The sequence below is a fragment of the Podarcis tiliguerta genome (genome assembly GCF_965153285.1).
Source record: "Podarcis tiliguerta genome assembly, chromosome: 16".
NCBI classification, from domain to species: domain Eukaryota; kingdom Metazoa; phylum Chordata; class Lepidosauria; order Squamata; family Lacertidae; genus Podarcis; species Podarcis tiliguerta.
This window is the reverse complement of record NC_139549.1, coordinates 11,592,945-11,614,425: the sequence shown is the minus strand read 5'-3', so window position 1 is coordinate 11,614,425 and position 21,481 is coordinate 11,592,945. Positions and strand designations below refer to the sequence as shown.

General features: G+C 45.2%; 1 protein-coding gene across 1 annotated transcript; it reads left to right on the top strand.

Moving 5' to 3' along the window:
- The first annotated feature begins 3,809 nt into the window (after window positions 1-3,809).
- On the top strand, window positions 3,810-21,481 carry MPZ (myelin protein zero). The gene is made up of 6 exons (XM_083418670.1): window positions 3,810-4,146; window positions 13,708-13,874; window positions 15,055-15,268; window positions 16,206-16,341; window positions 17,820-17,877; window positions 18,840-21,481. The coding sequence occupies exons 1-6, from the start codon at window positions 4,077-4,079 to the stop codon at window positions 18,912-18,914; spliced, it is 720 nt and encodes a 239-aa protein (XP_083274796.1). The 5' UTR covers window positions 3,810-4,076; the 3' UTR covers window positions 18,915-21,481.

The window sequence follows — 21,481 nt, the reverse complement described above, 5'->3', positions numbered from 1 at the left end:
TCATTCATGGCCGAGTGAGGATTAGAGCCCTGGTCCATCCGTACCCCCAACAAATCCTTGTCCAGCACTCTAACCACTACAACACACCGGTTCTCATATCAAGTAGAATTTAGTTAGGTACAGCTGATCTTCCACTGTATCTTCCCAGAGAGAAAAATCACATCGTATGCAGCCGTTTGTGAGTGAGCAGGCCAGCAACACTTGAATTTTAAGCCAAATATGTTCAGGGGTTGGCACCTACAAGTTTAGAGACTGCACTTTGTTTTTCTGAGCATGTGTTGAACTCTTTCAAATTCAGGCACCTCATACTGCCACCCTGCTGGCATTCAACGTCTGCTGGGTTATTTCCATTTATTTTACCGTATTTTATTTATTATTTCAAACGTTTATTGTGCTGTTTTTCCGCATCTATGAAGGAGTTTCTCAAAGCAACTTCCAAAATACAAGGGCAACAGGGATCCAAATGCTGAAAGGCAGATCGTCGAAGTAAAATGATGAAATGATATATCCTTGCTTCTTCCTCAAGGGGCCTGAGGCAGAGTAAATCATTCACTGCCACTAGATCTTCATAACAACCCTGTGAGGTAGGTTAGACTGAGAATGAGAGGAGTGATCAAGTCAAGGTCAGTAAGTGAGCTTTGTGGTTGAGTAGAATTATGCTAACTACACTACTCTGAGTACCTCTGAGAAAGTACAGAGTGTGTTCTGTTCCGGCATCTCTTACTGTGTGCCTCAGATTATGACGTGAGAAGCTTCAGTTCACGTATTAGGTATTACATTTATATCCCACCGTTCTTCCAAGGAGCCCAGGGCGGAGTACATGGTCCTCCAGTTTTATCTATTCACACAACAACCCTGTGAGGTAGGTTGGGTTGAAAGATAAAGACTGGCCCAAAGTCACCCAGTGAGTTTCATGGCCAAATGAGATTTGAACCCTGGTCTCCCAGATCCCAATCCAACACTTTCACCACTACAGTGGTACCTCAGGTTAAGAACTTAATTCGTTCTGGAGGTCCGTTCTTAACCTGAAACTATTCTTAACCTGAAGCACCCCTTTAGCTAATGGGGCCTTCTGCCGCTCTGCCACCGGAGCACGATTTCTGTTCTCATCCTGAAGCAAAGTTCTTAACCTGAGGTACTATTTCTGGGTTAGCGGAGTCTGTAACCTGAAGCGTCTGTAACCCGAGATACCACTGTATTGCTATGCTGGCACCCCAGGTTGAATAATTCCACTGTTTCACCAAATAGGGAGTGCTGCATCTTTAGTCAATTTTTACAACTTTCATCCCAGTTTTCTCCATCAAGGGGGAGAAGGGAGAGGTGACAAGCCCCCACCTGCCCTCCAAGATCATGGACATTCTGAGGCTAAATGCTCTAAGCAAGAATCCTGGGAACTGTGGTTTGCCGTAAACACCCCCTGCAGGCCGGGATACCATTGTTCTTGTAACCAAGGCTCAGTGGAGCATGCAGAAGGTCCCAGGTTCAATCCCCAGCAACTCTAGGTAGGGTTGGGAGAGATCTCTAATGGAAATCCTGGAAAACCACAGCCTGTCAGTGTATAGAAAATACTGAGCTAAATGGAGCATTGGTTTGACAGCTTCCAACATTCCTAGCCTGTCTCATTCCCTTGCCTTTCTGGTGTCCTGCCTTGGACTCAGCAGTCCTCGTTGCCGCACCAAGCCTCCGAACCGCCCACTTTGGACTGCTTAGCCCAGCTAGGGGGGAAAAATCAAAGTTTCCTTTGTCAGCCCAAACTCAGTCGCCCCAGCTTTGTGGAATGTTGTGCCTACAAGCACAGGCAAGGGATCCAGATCACACGGAAAGCACGGCTCTGGATCCAGGCTTTGAGGGATCTGGAAGGAGGGAGTGATCATGCGCTTCAGGGTTGAGCCTGTCTTGGTGAGCCCCGACCCATCTATCTTCCCCACAATAAAAGTCTAAAAGCTTCCATCCTGGGAACTGTAGTTTGTTATGGGTGCTGGGAATTGTAGCTCTCTTTGAGGGTGTACTCCAGCTCTCAGGATTTTTGTGGGGTGTATTTTAAACGTGTCTTAAAAGGGCCCTGGGAAAGCAGGTGGGTGGGTGAGCATGTGCCAAAACTAGCCTAATTTGATGGGATTGATTTTGAAGTAACGGCTGAACAAATGTCAAACGGATCAATGTCAATCAGATATCAATCAGATGAAGAACTGCACAACTTTCCGAAGACGTCCGAAGGCAGCCCTGTATCATGAAGTTTTTAGTGTTTGACTTTTTGCTGTGGTATTATTATGTTGGAAGCTAGACTGCATAAATTATTGTTATTACAGTATATTTAATGTAAATTTTGCATTTGCTGCTCCACCCAGTTCTGCCTCTGGCTCCACCCACCAATGACATGTGGCCCCGCACAAGGGAATGTGGCCCTCAGCGTGAATAATCCAAGCCCTCACTGCTGCTCTCCTCAGCAAACTGGGTTGTAGAATCAACACCATTCATGGCCTGGCTGCACTGGCTGCCAATTTCCAGGCCCAGTTCAAAGGGCTGGTTTTGACCTATTTGGCTCAGGTCTCCCAATACCTCAGGGACCGCCCCATCCCATATGAACTGACCCGGACCTCATCATCTGAGGCCCTTCTTTGTGTGCCTCCTCCGTGAGAGGTTTGGAGGTGACAACATGAGAACGGGCCTTTTCCGTGGTGGCTCCCTGCCTATGCAATGGTCTCTCCAGGGTGTTTGCCTGGTGCCGTCATTAGACACCTTTAAATGTGCAGCAAAAACATTTATTTCAGACCCTCCAAATGTCCCTATTTTCCCAGGACTGGCCCATATTTACAGAAGCTGTCCTAGTTTCTGATTTGATTGGAATCGCTATTTTAATTGGAGAAATGCTGGAGGGGATGTTGTTTTGTGCCAGGCCTTCGGTTTGTAATCGTCTGTGGCCTCTTTGAGTGGGTGGGGATGTTTTAAACTTGCCGTTTAAAAATAGGGTTGTCTTTGTCTTTTTCGTTTGTCTTGTTCATTTGTTTTACACACTGTACAGTGGTACCTCGGGTTACAGATGCTTCAGGTTACAGACGCTTCAGGTTACAAACTCCGCTAACCCAGAAATAGTACCTTGGGTTAAGAACTTTGCTTCAGGATGAGAACAGAAATTGCTCAGCAGTGGCGCGGCGACAGCAGGAGGCCCCATTAGCTAAAGTGGTACCTCAGGTTAAGAACAGTTTCAGGTTAAGAACGGACCTTCAGGACGAATTACAGTGGCACCTCGGGTTAAGAACTTAATTCGTTCTGGAGGTGTGTTCTTAACCTGAAACTGTTATTAACCTGAAGCACACTTTGGCTAATGGGGCCTCCTGCTGCCGCCGCTCCGCCGGAGCACGATTTCTGTTCTCATCCTGAAGCAAAGTTCTTAACCTGAGGTAATATTTCTGGGTTAGCCGAGTCTGTAACCTGAAGCGTATGTAATCCAAAGCGTATGTAACCCGAGGTACCACTGCACAGTAAATTCTTAACCCGAGGTACCACTGTAAACCGCTTCAGTTAAAAAGATGACCAATAAATTTAATCCATATTAAGGAGAATAATAAGAACGACCCATTGGGAGGCTGAAGAGAGGGATGCAGGCCTTGGGCCAGGCTGTTCCACCGCTCTTGCCCTGAGGCTTCATCTCCTCTGGCATTCCTTCTGGAGGCCGTGACATCGCCTACACCTCAGCCGAGAATGCGGCTTGACAATGGCCGCTCTTTTGCCCAGCTATGTCGCCGGAGCGTGTGGAGCAACATTTAACGAGCCAGCGGGCATAAATGCCCCCTTTTCACTTTTGTTCCGCTCTGGCTTGTTCTTCCCCCTTCTTGGCTCCAAAGCACCCCACCCCACCCCACGAAACCGAATGCCAGGCTCCCATTGGCTCGGCGTTTCTGCCGAGACGGCATCCTTCCCAGGCCGGCCAGGTTCTTAAACCAAGGGTGCCACCCTCCGAGGCACCCATCGCCAAGGAACCGCCGTCTCCGCCATCGCCAACTCTTCCCCTCCATGTGGCTGTAGGGATTGTACAGTAACCAAAAAAAGAAAGAAAGAAGAGGTGGGGGGAAGCCATGGGGACCCCAGGCAGCTCAGGGAGGGAGAGAGCCCTTCTTCTGCTCACGGTGCTGGTTTCGACAATGGGTAAGTCGGTGTTTCGATGGGAAGGGGTCCTGGTGGTCATCTAGTCTGACCCCAGCAGATCGGTGTGTGGTGAAGTGTCTCTGGCAGGTGGCCGCTGGACCACTGCTTCTGTACCTCCGGTGAAGGAGCGTAGGAACATAGGAAGGTGGCTGCCTTATAGCGAGCCAAAACACTGTTCCATCTGACTCAGTGCAGTCTACACTGACTGGCAGAGTCTCTCCAGGGCTGCAGGCATCAGGACGCTCCCGGGGACTGAGCAACAGACAACAAGTCTTTTACATATTCAGAGATACTGGACAGTCCCCTTCGCGACTCCTCTTAATACCCATGGGAAAAGGAGGGAGAAGTTGGTGGTCATCAGGAGAACTCAAAGGTAGACTGCTTGTGAGTGAGGAGGCTCCATTTTGCTATTGTAAGGGGCCTGCCCCCCCTGATTGTGATTTAATTTAGTGTGGGCCGCTGGACTTGCGTTCAAATTCCACTGTGGCTGTTTTGCAGAATAGTCGCTCCTTGCGAACATAGGGGCTGCCTTGTCGGTTCACGCAGCTCAGAAATGGGGAGCCCGGGGCTCTGCAGATGTTGTTGGAGTACAACACCCATCATTCCTGACCATCAGCCATGCTTGCTGGGGCTGATGAAAGCTGCTGATGACAACATCTGGATGGAGGGCTCATCACCCTCCTCCCAGGAGCAGCCAGCCAGATGTGACCATGGAAGGGCATTCAGGCAATGGCTTTCCCTTCTTCCCCCCCTCACACATGCTATTCAGAGGTAGACTATCCCTGAACCTGGAGGTTTCACCATTAGCTGTAATTGTTCCTACTAATTCTGATTCTGTACCTATTTAGCTATCACGCTAAGTAGATCTGTGTATTCTCTGTGATTTTCTCTAATCTTTTTCATTTATTTTTTTCTGTTGTTGAAAATGTTTGTGGCACTTGGGGGAAAAATATTTAAATGATTTTGAGCTTATATTTTTATCTTGATGTAATTGGTAACCAAAACAGTAATGTGTGTAACAGCAAAAATAATAGGTTTCATCTAATGCTAGTCCTCACAGTAGACTCATTGAAGTGAACTGACTGACTAACTAAAACTCATTCATTTCAGTGGGGTTGCTCTGAGCAGGACTTAGGTACAGCCCAATGATAACTCAGAGTAGACCTATTGAAATCAATGACCATGACTAACCTAATTGGTTTTAATAGGTCTAATCTGAGTAGGAACTTAGCTGGATACCAACCAATAATCATAATCATGTTGCAGAGTTCCACAAGCAAATTGTGTATTATAGCTATCCTGAATCTACTGTTCATCTTTTCTTTTTTGGGGGGGGGAAGGGGGTGGAATCCTGGTCTGGGTGCCCCATATTTATTGTTACTTGTGCCTCATAGTGGTAGTCTATAATGTGGTTTGATCTGGGCAGCAAAGATGGGGTGCTGGAGTGATCCAGAAATGATCTCGTTATCTAGGAAAGGAGTTGACAATGGTGGCTTTCTGGATCCTACCCAGCCCTGTGATTTTGAGTTTTTATTTATATCCTGCCCTCAACGGCCAAAGTCGAGCTCAGGGTGGCTAACATCAGATATATAACATTAGTATAAAATCAAACAATAATTAAATTACCACCTAAAACAGGTCAAAATTAAATTAAAGTCTAATTAGATGGCTTTCTGCAGGGTTAGGGTTATATGTTTTGTAACTATTTATACTTTGAGGCCTAAAATCCCAGGGTGCTTTCAGATTACCTGTTCATTGAACAAACACCCTGATTTGTTTTCTTTGTTTTTAAATATAATTTTTTTTAACAGGCCAATCAAATCACATTAGTTCCAAATCACATTAGTTCCAAATTATACAGCCAAATTTTTGAATTTTGTTGGGGGTACCCATACTTCAAGCTCCGAACTGGGGTCCAAGCATCACTTATATAACACCCTGATTTGTTTTCAGGGTGGATAGACGAGGTGGCATATTCCTGCGTCGCAGAGGGTTGGCCTGAATGACCCTCATAGTCCCTTCCAGCTTTACAATTCTACAATTCTGTGATTTGGCACAGGGACAAAAATTGCCCAAATACCAATCGTTTTCCTTTTTTTAAAACAGCCACAAAGACCTATTGCAGTCGTAACTTAAATTGCTTCCATCTCAGCTGAGAAGTGTGTTAGAAGAACAAAGCGATGCATTTTATATTGCTCTGGGACCTCTTTCCATTCTCTTTTGGAAAATCGATAGTGTCTGCGTGAGAGAGTGAGTGCAAGGAAAGCGAGCCATTAGGAAATACATGTCCTTTATCTGTCCCCGACCTCCTGACAAGGAGGATGGCCAGACTTCCATGTCTGACCTGAAGTCTCCAGGGTTGCGTGGCCTCCTCCATGTGGCAGGTGGAGAGTGAATCTCCAGGTATGTGAGAGTGGTGTGCCTTTAATAAAAAAAACATGTTTGCGCTGCGCATGCAGCTTGCAAGCTTCAGCCCAGAAGGAGCTGGTTGCAAATTATAGCAGAGACTCTGTTGTGGGGGGGTCTGTCCTCCTTTGCTCCCCTTTCTCAATTAACCTCCGTCTCCAGGGCCTGCCCCTCTGACATCACCAGAAGCCATCCCTAGGTCTCAGGACTGGACCCTGAAACCACCAGGTGCTCCTAACCTGGCAACCTTACTGACAGGTTCAATTTATACGTGATCGTGGCCTCCCATGCTTTCTCGTTTTTTTCCAATCTCCAGTTGGATGGAGCTCTAAGATTGCCCCCCCCTTTTTTTTGCTGCCTGAGCAAGACTTTGCAGGGTGACGAGGGTGCGCAGAAGGCCCCTAGGACTTTTTATTCAATAAAATGCAATATCCTGCCCTTTGGTTCATTTGGATGTGCCTCTGCTGCCACCTCAACCCCCCAATGAGGTTTACAGTTATGAAAATTTAAAAATAAGGAAATTAGAAAAACATATGGCACAATGCAGTCTAAACACAGCAGTGGAATCAAGAAACAGAAAATGTGAGAGAGGAGTCATAATCCTGAGAATTGTAGTTTACCGCTCACAGAGTTTAAATTCCCAGCACCCGTAACAAACTAGTTTCCAGAATTCTTGCATATTTGTGTATGTGTGTGCTTTAAATACACAGACATTAACAGAAATAAAGGAAGCTGGTTTGTCCCGGTCCATTTTGCTCATTACAGTGGTACCTCAGGTTACATACGCTTCAGGTTACAGACTCCGCTAACCCAGAAATAGTGCTTCAGGTTAAGAACTTTGCTTCAGGATGAGAACAGAAATCGTGCTCCGGCGGCTTGGCGGCAGCAGGAGGCCCCATTAGCTAAAGTGGCGCTTCAGGTTAAGAGCAGTTTCAGGTTAAGAACGGACCTCCGGAACGAATTAAGTACTTAACCTGAGGTTCCACTGTACTGTCTGCACTGACTGGCAACAGCTTTTGTGCAGGGAGTCTTTCCCAGCCCAACGTGGAGATGCTGAGGATTGGGACCTCCTTCATGCCAAGCGGTAGCCTTGCCACCCAGCTACATGGCTGTTCCTTCAGAATGGGGATGTGAGAGATCAAGGGGACATAATGTGAAGCTTGCCTTTTCCCGAGTTGGATTCTTTCTCCATCTATCCCCATATTGTCTACTCTGACTGGCAGCTGCAGTGCAAGGACTCGGACAGCTGCTTGGCAGGGGAAAAGGTTTGAGAGGGAAAACGCATCAAGCGACAGTACTTCTCGGGAAACAACAGGCTCGATACAGATTTGTGGCAAACGTCACATGTCAGCAGCTTCGGAAGGCTAGGAGTGTGAGTGCGCTGGAAATGGAGTTAAGTGGCAATGTGTAGACTGCCTAGAATTAGCAATCTCTGCCTGCTGTTGGCTCTGGCGCCACCTACTGTTGGGCTCCCTGCTTTCTGCCCTGAAAGCAACCCAAAGGTTTCAATAGCTACCATTAATAGCTACCCAAAGGTTTCAATAGCTACCATTAATAGCTACCCAAAGGTTCAATAGCTACCATTGAGGGCATCCAATCTACAATAGCTATTGGTTACAATAGAACACTTTTTTCCAGTCTAATTTCGAGGTGGGAAGAGGCAGGGAAGGACTCTGGAGGGACCATCTTGGAGGCTGCAGCTATAAGCAGTCCCTGCATTGAGGGTCTCAGGCTGGTCTCCAAAATTCCATGTCCTGAGTTCTGATTGTGTTGTTGGATGTAAAGATCAGGTTGCATAATGGCAGACTTTCCCTTGACTCCCAGCTTGGAAGAAAGGCGGGATATAAAGACTAACAACAACAACTGGGAAATAATAAGTCTATCTGCTTACATATATACTGCATAGTTCTGTAAACTTAATTACATTTTATTGCTATTTCGTTATTGTTGTTTTCCTCGGCTTTGTTTTTTATGCATTTTCCTCCATTTTCATTTTTTTTCTCTTTTCTTTTTCTTTTCCTTATTCACTTTCACTCACTGTAAAAATTTCAATAAAAATTTCAGGTAGGTAGACATATATAGGATGGTGCTGTTACCCATTCTACAGAGATACATAAAATGCCTCCTTTTTCAGATTGCACATGGCTGTATACACCCTGCCCATATAAAGCACCTGACTTCCCCCAAAGAATCCTGGGAACTGAAATTTAGCTTTTACAGAGCTACAGTTCCCAGCATCCTTAGCAAACCACAGTTTCCAGGACTCTTTGTCAGAAAGACATGTTCTTCAAATTGACATACCACCCCCCTGTAAGAAAGTATGTCTTGGGCCACAGGTACACTAGTTTCCATCTAGTATATGCAATATAACAGTTTGGGACTACTGTTTACTCCATATCCCCTGTACAGGGTGAGAAATCTGCAAATGTCTCCACTAGCAACTTTTAAAATATACCGTAGTAGTTAAGGTGCACTACACAATTTTGTAAAGTTCATCTTTCCTTACCAAGGAGAAATACCCCTAAGAATGTTAATACCTGAGGGAGGGAGTGTATTTATTTAAAATATTCCTGTTCTGCACCTTCTGCATAAGTTTCCCAAGGCAATAAGAACATGAGAACATAGTGCGTATGTGTGTCATTGTACAAACTGTGCATTTAAAGGACATTTGCAGCACATTTCTCCCAACAAAGAATCCTGGGAATTGCAGTTTGTTAAGGAAGCTGGGAATTGTAGTTCTGTGAGGGGTAAACTACAGTACCCAAGATGCTTTGGGTGAGGGGCGCTTTTATTCATAGCGCTATCAGAAAAGTTAAAGCACTGTCTAAAGGCAGAGAGAAACGAGGCTGACCCATAAGACTTGGTGGCTCTCTGCTGGTGATTCATTACCTATTTGATGAATGAATCCTACAAACTGAATATCCCAAAATGTTATGAACATAAGCAGAGCCTGGTGGATCAGACCAATGGCCCAACAAGTCCAGCATCCTGATTTCACAGTGGCCAACCAGATGCCTGTGGGAAAGTCGCAAGCAGGACCCGAGTGCAAGAGCAACTCTCCCCTCCTGTAGTTTCAGGAGCAATTCAGAAGCATTGCTGCCTCCAACTGTGGAAGCAGCAACTGTGCAAGAAGGTAAAAGGTAAAGGTAAAGGATCCCTGGACGTTTAAGTCCCGTCAAAGGCGACTATGGGGTTGTGGCGCTCATCTCGCTTTCAGGCCAAGGGAGCTGGCGTTTGTCCACAGACAGCTTTCTGGGTCACGTAGCCAGCATGACTAAGCCGCTTCTAGCGCAACGGGACACTGTGACGGAAGCCAGAGTGCACGGAAACGCCGTTTACCTTCCCGCCACAGCGATACCTATTTATCTACTTGCACTGGCGTGCTTTCGAACTGCTAGGTTGGCAGGAGCTGGGACAGAGCAACAAGAAATGCATAATGCAACTGTGGAACTGTGCATTATGCATTTCTGTGGAAATACTGGGAACCTGGTCCTCAGTTTACCTACTAATACCATGCAAGTTTCAATTTCTACTCTAGCCCTTTTGCGTTTTTTGCTTCTTTCTTCTTTAGTGGATATGCCGCGTACAACTTCTGTATTTACTTACTTACTTACTTACTACATATGGAAACACTAGATATGGCTAGCTTCTGCTTTTGCAATCCCATTCTGTTAAGAAGCCGTAAAAAATAAATTGGAAAATAAAGCTTATTTGGGAGTGAGGTGGGTATGCTTTCAATGTATGTTGCGTATGCAGCCCAGGACTATTTTGTAGAAATACCCTTATCTTTCTAGATTCAGTATTCTAAGCATAGCAATTACGGGCTTCTTAATGATACCATCTGGGATGTGCCAGTCGAGATATGTTGTGCAAATAATTTCAAAATGTAGAATTAGGGGTTTTAATTCACTTTACTTCTTGTTGTTTTTTTACAGTGAGAATTTATTGTGCATTTTAAAGCAAGGCCATTTGGAAAGGTACCACAACAATCCAAACAAGTTTCCACCAAAATTATAGTTGCTGAGTCATTAAGCTTTGCCAAATTTATGGGTTCCCCAACCCATGCCAGTTTAATGCAGTATTTGTAAAGAGACAGAGTTTTATGGACCGTACCCAATGAAATTTTGGAGTCAGCCGTTTCCAGCTCAGTTTTAGGAAATAAGCAACCACGTTTTCCTTGCATACAAGTTGCAGGAAAGTTTTGCTTTCAGTAAAATCCTGAGCAGCAGTAAGCTCAATACAAAGGAAAGTACAGTCTTACCTTGGTTCTCGAATTTAATCCATTCCGGGAGTCCATTCGAATCCTGAAATGGTTCGAAAATCAAGGTGTGGTTTCCTGCAGCCAATCGGAAGCCGCATCTGATATTTGGCTTCCAAAAAACATTTGCAAACCAGAACACTCACTTCTGGGTTTACAATGTTCAGGAGCCAATTTGTTCGACAACTAAGGCGTTCAACCACCAAGGTACCACTGTATTTCTCTACACAGTGTAAAGTTAACCCCAAATTACAGGCCTCCAAGGAAAATGCAGCAAACACACAAGCTGTGTACAGTAGTCAGCTAGGCTCTCTTGATAATTATTTCTACCCCGTCTGCCTGGGACTGCAAAAACAAAACAGAACACAAAACCCACCGGGAAGCCTGTCAGGCCATAATACTCAAGGATGGCTCCACGACCAGGTGGAGCAGCCAGATGGCCACTTCAGGAAGTAAGTAAGAATTCCTGAATTTCCCCAACTGCCCTGACGGGGTGGCAAGTTTGGTGGAAAACATTGTGCCGCCACCTCTATCAAAACATAGGCTCTTTGGACGACCTGTCCATCGAGCATCTGTCCTGAGTTGTTTGTGGGGGGTGTTGTGCCAAAAACCAGTGTTGTCCCACCTTTCCCTGCTCACTTTCCTTATGGCAGAAAGTCCAATTTTTGAGGGAAGCAGGTCAGCGGCGCAAGGCCTGCCAATCAACGATAACTGTGTGACTTGAACTTGCTGGTCTGTGATTGAAATCCCGCTTCTAAAATAGCGACAGTCAGAAAGTGCCCTAAGATTGAACTCCCCTTCCAGCCAGGATCAGTATATGGAAAGAGAGAGAGAGCAGCCATCTCGCCCCTTTGCCTCAGGCAGCAAATTGCCTTGGCCCAGATCGGATGCGTTCGCACAATATGCAGGCCTGTTTTATTAGCCATGCGGGAGAGAAGAACGGGGACAAAATCTCCTGGCTCAGGGAAATTGCCCGACATGTTGGAATTTGTACCCGGGGGTGGAACGACAAAAAGACGGGATTGTGTGGCGTACAATGCCCTCTTTGATTCCAAATGTCGCCCTGGAGGCTTCTGGGTAGATCAGCAATGTTCCACAGCCCCTTTGGGTGGCGACGGTGGACCCCAGCAAGGTTCTGCAGAAGGAACCTCCTACACTACAGATGGATGGGCGAGGGGGTGTGGAGACAGGAACAAAGTCTTACAGAGAGCGGTCACACTGGGCCAGTCTCATGAGTCAGAGCCTTGCATATTCTTCCTTCCAAACAAGGGATCTGTGTACACCTCCACTACCCCACGTAGGTCTGCCTCTCACACTCCAGGCCAAAGGAAGCATATGACATGCCTGGGCATCTCTCCAGGTCTCCTTGTTTCTGCAGTGATTTAAGAGGGCCGGTCCTACCATTAGGGAGAGTGAACTCACTGGTGACGGCTGATTTCGAATGGCAAGAAAAGATGGCAAAATATTAGTGGGCATTTTATTCATTATTATTGGTGTGCGGTTGTTGTTTTTTTACTGCCAGGGTGGGGGACAAGTCCCTTACTGGCTCTGGTACAAAAATAATTTGACTGGTCTTGGGTAGAAAATGACTTTTCTTACAGGAAGGGAAAATATCAGTTGCTAGGAAAAGTTTTGATGAAACCAGGTGCTCTCTGTGCTCACATCTGCACCACACATTTAAACCACATGACTGCAGTTTGTCAAGGAATCACTCACTCTGAAATATAGCCGTAATGGAGAAAATTATGCGTAACTTGAGATTTCAACCAGGACTAGAACCTCCAGACACTTTTTATATGCTTTGGCATTCTTTTATGGCATACTGTATAGCGAAACCATTGTTTTAAAGACAACCCATGTCACAAGCCTGGCAAATCTGGAGCAATACTTGATAATCACAGAGCTGCCATATTTCAAAAAGTAAAAAGTAAGATTCAGGACAAGCCGCTGCCTTCCGGAAATTCTCCCCTGGCGTCACTTCCGACTTTGAAATCCCAGTAATGTCCAGGAAAATCCGGTTGTATGGCAGCTCTAATAATCTGATAACACTGATAGTCTTTACTTGGACTTTAACCCATATGCAGCTACACTCACTCTATGTGCGTATTTTATAGTTTTGTTTTTTTTAATTTTACTTTTAATCTGTTCTTATAATTGTTCTCTCTGCTTTATATGGTTGTACAAGTACAACAGGGTTTTGTTTTTGTTTTTGCTCAGTGAATGAGTAGAGGACCACAGTCAAAGATATTCAAGAATGTTTTCGGAAATATAAATTACCTTACTCTTTAATTTGTTACTTAGCTGGCAGTGAAGTTCCCTAGTTGTTTAATTTAATTTATATTTATTTAAAGCCTTTTTATATTGCTCTTAAGGGCAAAACAAAGGATCTCAGTGTGTCTTAAACAGCTATGTCTCCTGCCCTTTCCACCTAAAAATCTATTACATGAAAGGAAGATAATAGTCTATACTCTCAGCTACCATCATCCCTGGCCATTGGCCATGCTTGCTAGGACTGTAAGGAGTTGTACTTCAGCAACACCTGGATGGCCAAATGTTCCCCATACCTAGTGTGTATGTAGCCATTAATATATTATTATTATTATTATTATTATTATTATTATTATTATTATTATTATTTACCTGCCCTTCACCTTAAGGTCCCAGGGTGGGTTACAAAATGAAAACACAATTAAAAATAATTTAAAACAACTAAAACACTTAGCTGAAATGAAGAGGAGAGGCTCCCAAAGCAGCTTACAAATGCCAGTGGTAAAGCAGTCCCTGCCATTGTGTTTACAATCTAAAAGACATGGCACAAAAGGAAAAAGGGGTGGGCAGGGAAGACGAATGACTGGGAAAGAGCAGAATACATGTCTCTTATCTTCTCTCCTTTGCAGTGCTAACCCCAACTTTGGCCATCCACGTTTACACAGACCGAGAAGTCCATGGCACAGTGGGCTCCAAAGTTACGCTTTCCTGCTCCTTTTGGTCTAGGGAATGGATCTCCGATGACATCTCCATCACTTGGCATTTTCAGCCAGAAAATGGCAGAGACTCTGTTTCGGTAAGCATTTCAAGCATTTATCTGAAGCATTTTTAGCTCATTCATTTTGCTCTTCAGTTTAAGAGGGAGAAGCCCCCTGGAACTTGCAAATATCAGTGATAGCTTAAAAATGGAAATGGACAAATCCGGTAAGGATCCAAGAAGGAATACAACACAACAATCAATTGGGAGAGAGAGAGAGAGAAGTGCCTTTTTATTCATTATTGTTGCAACAAAGTACAAGATAATGTTGTCCTGTACATTTTGTTAGGGACTTATAAGAGATAAGCTCTTTCCCCTTATGCCTTTTGATTATGTATACAATATACTCAACAAATTAGATTATTACGGCATTATATACATGCATATATTCCCATGTTGTGCATTGCTGAACATTTCCAATAAAAATAAAAGGTGGGGAAGGGAGAACCAAAATATTGGTGTAAGACTGTCACTGCCCATAGATCTACGAAGAAAAAGGGAATGAGAAGGAGGAGGGGAAAAGAGCAAACCCAGGCACTAAATCCTAAATACAGAATTATTGTAATGGCCAGATGGAATAGGAAGATGAAAGGAGAGGAGCTAAACATTTGTGGTCTGACGGGGGCCCTGAAATCCCATCTTCCTCTCCCTCCTGTGTCATCATGTTTAGAGATGAGCAAAGCTCTCTTTCTCAGTTTTTCTGTTTCTTATTTTCCCACTCTTAACATACATGCTTGTCCACAATTTCCCCGGCACATTTTCGCACTGCAATTTTCATTAATATATTGCATTTTTGTATGTTAGGTTTACCAGTACTGCATCTTATGCACAATTTACTGTTCTTATTAATGTTATGAATTGCTTCCAATGAAGCACCCTGATGCAATTTATGACATGTAGTTTGCCATGGGTGCTGAGAGTTGTCAGGAGACACGCCCCCCCTCACAGAGCTACAGTTCCCAGCACCCTTAAAAAAATGACAGTTCCCAGGATTCTTTTGGAGGGGGGGGAGCCATATATGTTAAATCAGCATCAGAGTGTTTTAAATATATGCTATAGCTATGATCTAACTGGCAGGGCTTCAGGCTTCAGGAGTCCTTCCCAGCCTTACCTGGAGAGCTGGGACCTTCTGAATGCAAAGCAGCCATTCTGTCACTGAGCTGCATCCGTTCCTCAAGGGCACATCCACACCTCCTGACCGTATCTCATCCCACCTTAGATATTCCACTATGCCAAAGGCCAAGCTTACATAGATGACATTGGACGCTTCAAGGAGCGCATTGAGTGGATTGGCAACCCTCGCTGGAAAGATGGCTCCATCGTCATCCATAACCTGGATTACATAGACAACGGCACCTATACATGTGATGTCAAGAACCCCCCTGACATCGTGGGGAAGTCGTCTCAGGTCTTGCTCTACGTCTTTGAAAATGGTAAGCTTTCCCTTCCAGGTGAAAGGTCTGCTCATATTGGTATGCAGAGCACAGCTTGTGAATCTGGTTAAGAGAGCAGACTTTACCTGCTGCGCTCACACACAGATGCTTGTAGGGTAAGAAAACAACACAGCTGCTTATGATAAGAAGTACAAAGCTTCTTATTAAAGCTTGGATAGAAAAGTTTCTAGTTCCAAAATGACTAATCTAGAGAATGCAATGGCAAGCATGCTTGCCTTTTCTCTCTCAGATGGTAGATCCAAGGTGACCCCGTCATCTTTAAGTCCGAGAGAAGTGTGAGGAGGAAGATGTTGTAAGCAGGATGCAACCTAGGAGGCACCAATTGTAGCTGGACTACAACTCCCATAATTCCTTGGTGGCTGGGGCTGATGGAGTACTGCAACATAAGTTCCCCACTTTTAAGTTAGGAGTTGGCCCAGGGTTGGGATAGAGTTAGGGGGCATCCAGGAGAGATATGAATGCGTATAAAAGAGTCTGAATGCTTGCTAAGGAATTAAAACACAGTATATGAAGTCAGAAAACTAGAGTTATAAGAACACCGCATGGATGCTAGGAATTGAACCTGCAAAGCAGATGCAAAAGCCCTTCTCCTCAGCAGCTTAGGCAGCAGCAGAAACTTAAGCAAAGACCTTGCGCTAAAGACACATTGCTCTGTCTGAAGAGAAGACCCTGCGGCCAGGGCTTTATAGGGCCTGGAGGACAGTGATTGGCTCTTGTGAGGTCAGCTGACTGATGACTCAGGTGACCCCCTAGAGAACCAAAAAACTCAGCCCAAGAATGGTCAGGAGGACCAGGTTTGGCCCCGGTGTTTGGAGGCTCCTCATCCCAGGTGCAGGTGGTGCTTGTGGGCTGGAAGCTCCTGTTCAAGGTCTTTTTAATCTTTAACAGCAAAGTTCTCCCTTCTTCTGCTTTGTAGTACCTACCAGGTATGGTGTTGTGTTGGGAGCTGTCATTGGAGGTGTTCTGCTCGTGGTCTTTGTTGTGTTGGTGATCGCCTATCTCATCCGGTATTGCTGGCTGAGGAGACAAGCCACTCTGCAGCGGAGACTCAGGTAAAGCGCCCAGGAGGATGGACATGTCATAGAAGGGCAGAAACCATGAGTGTCGCCCTGGCTGCTATATACACACACTCCTTACTTGTTAGATTTTTAAGGGCATGGAGAATGCTTCGTTCCCTACACTACAGTGTCAGGAGCTGTAGTCACAGGGATCTATGACATTTGCTACGCCCATTTATTTAAATACTTATATATCGCATTATAAAATATTGTGAGGCAGTAGGCAACCTAGAAACACATAATGCTACAGTAAAAACAATTTTAAAAGTGAAACATCACAGGGAAATCTGGTTGGCAGGGAATCTCAGGTTCAAAAGTCCTGTCCAAATAGTACAGTTTCCAGAAGATATCTGAGAGAGAGGAGGGATGACTCCTGAACAAATTTCTATTGGTGAGGAGTTCCACAGGGCAAGGCCTGCCACACTAAAGTCTTGGGATGGGCAGGGTATAAATAATAAATTTTATTATTATTATTATTGGCCCTTGGTAAAGGCCAGCCAGACCTCAGGGGCATGGGGGACAGCCAAAATTGCCCTGAGAGCAAGATCTCAGCAGTTGAGATTGAGGGCAACTGTGTGCCCTCATTCATAGAGGAAGTTTGGTACAAGTCCAGTCTAAACATAAAGTCTGATGCTGCCCATCAACCCTTGAGCAGCAGACTGAGCAAGCAGGCAAGACACAAGTTTGCACCATAGATTTAAATCACTATAATACCACTTCCCTCATGGCTTCCCTCCCAAAATCCTGAGAGCTTTTAGGAGACCTCTTAGGCCCCTTGCAGAGATACAATTCCCAGAATGGTTTAACAATCATTCCCTCTTAACATGGAACTATGGGAATTTTATATCTGCAGAGGGAATAAGGGGTCTGCTAACAACTCCCTTAATGAACTTCAGCTCCCAGAATTCTTTGGGGGAAGCCATGAATGTTAGAAGTGGTGGCATAGTGCTTTATATGATTGGTGTGAATGTGGCCCTGGTCACACAGGCTTGCAGCTCTCCTGGGAGATATATTTCTAATTAAATAACATTACAGTGGTACCTCTGGTTAAGTACTTAATTCCTTCCGGAGGTCCGTTCTTAACCTGAAACTGTTCTTAACCTGAAGCACCACTTTAGCTAATGGGGCCTCCTGCTGCCACCACGCCGCCGGAGCCTGATTTCTGTTCTTATCCTGAAGCAAAGTTCTTAACCTGAAGCACTATTTCTGGGTTAGCGGAGTCTGTAACCTGAAGCGTATGTAACCTGAAGCGTATGTAACCCGAGGTACCACTGTAATTATTTCTAAAGCTGCATCTATGCATATAAATAAGCATGTGAAAATTTTAGGCAAACCTGTATTCTCCTTTTTCCCCGTTGGCAATGTGTAGCCCTTTCCTTGCTTGCACAGAAACATATCCGATGTGAGGGACCATTCATGCATTCCAGTAAGCACAAAGGGCATGACTTGTTTCTGTTTCCATTTCATTTCAGCGCTATGGAGAAAGGGAAGTTGAGGCTGGGCAAGGATTCTTCAAAAAGAGGCCGTCAGGTGAGTGGGGGGGGGGGAATGTGTCTGGGGGGGAGATGAATGGGAAGCATAATATATTATGCTGGTTTAAGAAACCTGTGCCACGACCACACCAGACATTAAAAGGGCATGGCTTCCCCAAAACAATCCTGGGAACCTTAGTTTGTTAAGGGTGCTGGGAATTGTAGTTTCAGCTACAGTCCCCAGGTTTTTTTGTGGGAAACCATGTGCTTTAAATATATGTTTCGATGTAACACCAATGATCAGAGCGTAAGAAACTCATGGACCAGGCCAGTGGCCCATCAAGTCCAGCATCCTGTTCTCACAGCGGCCAACCAGATGCCTGAGGGAAACTCAAAATCAGGACTCAAAAACAAGAACTACCGTATTTTTCGCTCTATAAGACACACTTTTTCCCTCCTAAAAAGTAAGGGGAAATGTGTGTGCTTCTTATGGAGCAAATGCAGGCTGTGCAGCTATCCCAGAAGCCAGAACAGCAAGAGGGATCATTGCTTTCGCTGTGCAGGGATCCCTCTTGCTATTCTGGCTTCTGGGATAGCCGTGCGAAGCCTCTTCAGGCCAGAGGGAGCGTTCCCCCTGACCTGAAGAGGCTTTGCGTTGCTTTCGCAGAAGCCAGAACAGATTCAGAATATTTTTTTTATTGTTTTCCTCCTCCAAAAACTAGGTGTGTCTTATGGTCTGGTGCATCTAATAGAGCAAAAAATAAGGTATCTCCTGCCCTGTGGCTTCCACATGCAGAAGTATTACTGCCTCTGACAGTGGATGCAGAGCATAGTTCTCTTGGCTAGTAGCCACTGATATCCTCCAGCTGGTTGGCTTCTCAAAGGCACCTGGCCTCTGAGGAAAAGGATGCAGGCCTAGACAAACAGGCCCACATTTTATAGCTTTCTGCGTGGTGACAAGACTCTCTTTTCCCTCCCTGTTTCCCCTCTCCTGCTGAATTCTTCCGCCTGCTCTTGTAGCAACCCGTCCTGTATGCCATGCTGGACCACAGCCGCCTCACCAAGTCGGCAAGCGATAAGAGGTCCAAGAAATAGCGGTTAGCCGGCAGGGAAGGTACCCAGAAGAAGGTGGGCGAGAAGAAGGTCGTCCTGACCATCGAGATGGAACCGAAGAGGGACCAACTCGAGGCCGGAGGCCTCAAGCCCGCCGTCAAGTCCCCAAGCAAGAACAGCCTCAAAAACGCCCTCATGAACATCATCAAAAGTGATTCGGAAAAGTGATTGGATACTGAAAAGGTGGCGATGATCCCAGCCCTCCGTCCTGAGGAGAGAGGCCTGGGATAGTCTCCCCTGCATCCAACCCTCTTGGTTTTGTATCCCGCCAGGTTCTTACACACTTCATTATAGCCCATCTAGTCTGGGGCTGATGGGATTTGGGCATATTCCTGCCCAGTCTCTGTCCCTATTAAGATATTGATGGAGAGCCTTTCGCATCATATACGTATATCTAAAGCATAGGGAATTTGCACCCACCTAAGTGACTTAACATTATTAATAACTCCTAGGACGTTGTGTGCACAATAAAACCATGAGGCAAACTGAGGCAGGGTAATCCTAGGGAACAAACTATGCCCTCTCCCCATTATGAGGTGCCTCTTCTTCTTTTTTTAAGTCTAGAAAAAGGCTGGTTTAGCATCTTGGAACACCATCACACCCATGCTTTGCTACTCAGAGTAGACCCACTGAAATTAATGACCCTGGATAAGTTAGGTTCATTCATTTCAACAGATTTACTCTGAGTTGAATACCATGCGGATACTTTTTTTCTGAGGCACAGGCGACTATCCTGAGTGACTCAGTCTCGCCACTGTCAACTTCAAGACCTCAATGCGAAAGCTGTAGATAGACAACAGACCGGGCTTATTTTCTGGTTTTCTAATGGGAACCTGGCCTTCTGTTTAGGGTGAAACTTCACCCGGAACTACAGGGCTCCAATTCCCATCAGTCACTAGGCCCGATACGATGCCTTGAGGCCTGGATAGACAGGTGTCTTCCTACTTCTAGTTTTCCTCAAAATCCCCCAAAATATTGGCAAGAAAGACGTGCAACCTCCCCAGATAGGGGTACCTTCTACTGCCCAAAAGGCTGTGACACAACCCTCCTCCGCTCGGTGTTTTTCGAGCACAGGTGTATTTTTTTCCTATTCCCACCCCCTTTTAATCCAAGGATCAAATATATATATATATATATACAAGTGTCTCTGAGATTCAGAAGGATGGTTTAGCTCCCTTCCCCAATTGCACATCACCCCACCCCACCTTTGTCTGTTTACTTCAGCCCCTGTTTGGCTGCATATAGGTGAAAATGCTAATTTTCCGGAAGGCAAGATAGTATTTTGCTGGTGTTCCATCTCTGCCTAACCTTCGCTCTCTCCCATGCAAGCTCTCTCTTGCCCCAATCCTTGCAAAAGCACACCACAGGGGGTTATCAACGGAATAAGGCACAATGCATTTGCCACAGAATTTCGCTTTAGACACAGTCAGGGGATCCTGCTTTGAGCGAAGCATCTGAGGAATTTCTGGAGAAGTGAGAAAATCAAAGCACCCCCCCCGAATTTCCTCAGGGAGGGGGTTTCGCCCATCTCCAGGTTGTCCCCAGATTTTGCCCAAAGCTGAATTCTAGGCAAAGGGTGAAGGTTTGAGGGAGGGGGGGGGGAACAATGAGGGGTTTTGATAAGAAAAATGCCTCAGGCATATTCCCCTGCATCCTTATGCCGAATCCCCTTCTCCTTCCCTGCCTTTATCATTGATATTCTGGTTCATTCTGCATCTTCACTAATCCCCTTGAGGGGAATTAAGCCATCCTGGAAACAAGCCTTCTCAACAGTGGTTAAACCTTACAGTGTGATCCCCAACCCACAGGAAGGTTGTTATTAGTTATTATTAACCACTGATATATTTCTGTTAGTCTCTCTTTCCTCTTCTCTTTCCCCGGTGACTGAACGCCACATGACGTCACACGGTTAATACCTCTTCATATTGAGGCCTCAGTCTTTCACCTTCTATGTCCTCATTTCTTTTTTAGGATGTGTCCTCCTCTGTTTTCAGATTAACTCTCCTTACCCAGGACAACACGCTCCGTAACTTGGTAGGCCCAACGGCCACCAAGTGAACAACAACAACAAAAAAGATCTGGAGGCCAATCATTCTGCTAGGCCAGGAAAACGCCATACTGTTGAGGAAGGGCCCCTACCCAAACTCGTACTTGCATTTGGACATATTATTGCATCCTCTGCTATATCATATATGCACACTTTCGCCCCACAATGCTTCAGAATCTTCCTTTTCAGTTGTGAGCAAGGAATCTAACAACACTGGCGTGTGGCAGGGCCTAGCAAATAGATTCGTCTCCATAGATATGTATATAGCGTACCACAAACACACACATACTTTCTGCGTAGCAGTCAACCACCTTCGTGTTTTGGTTTTCTTGTTTTTAAATGTTATGTAAGATGGTGTATTTCATTTCCTTTTTTGGGGGGGTAGTGGGGCTTTCTCAACTTTGTGTACATTCTCTCAAAATCAGCAGCAACAACCAAAAACGATACATGACACAATTAAAAAAAAAAAAAGATGGGAAGTTAATAAAAAGACTGACATTTC

Coding starts and splice junctions, on each gene's coding strand:
- MPZ (XM_083418670.1), top strand. CDS start 4,077: ATGGGGACCCCAGGCAGCTCAGGGAGGGAGAGAGCCCTTCTTCTGCTC. Junction 4,147..13,707: donor GGTGCTGGTTTCGACAATGG/GTAAGTCGGTGT, acceptor TCTCCTTTGCAG/TGCTAACCCCAACTTTGGCC. Junction 13,875..15,054: donor ATGGCAGAGACTCTGTTTCG/GTAAGCATTTCA, acceptor ATCCCACCTTAG/ATATTCCACTATGCCAAAGG.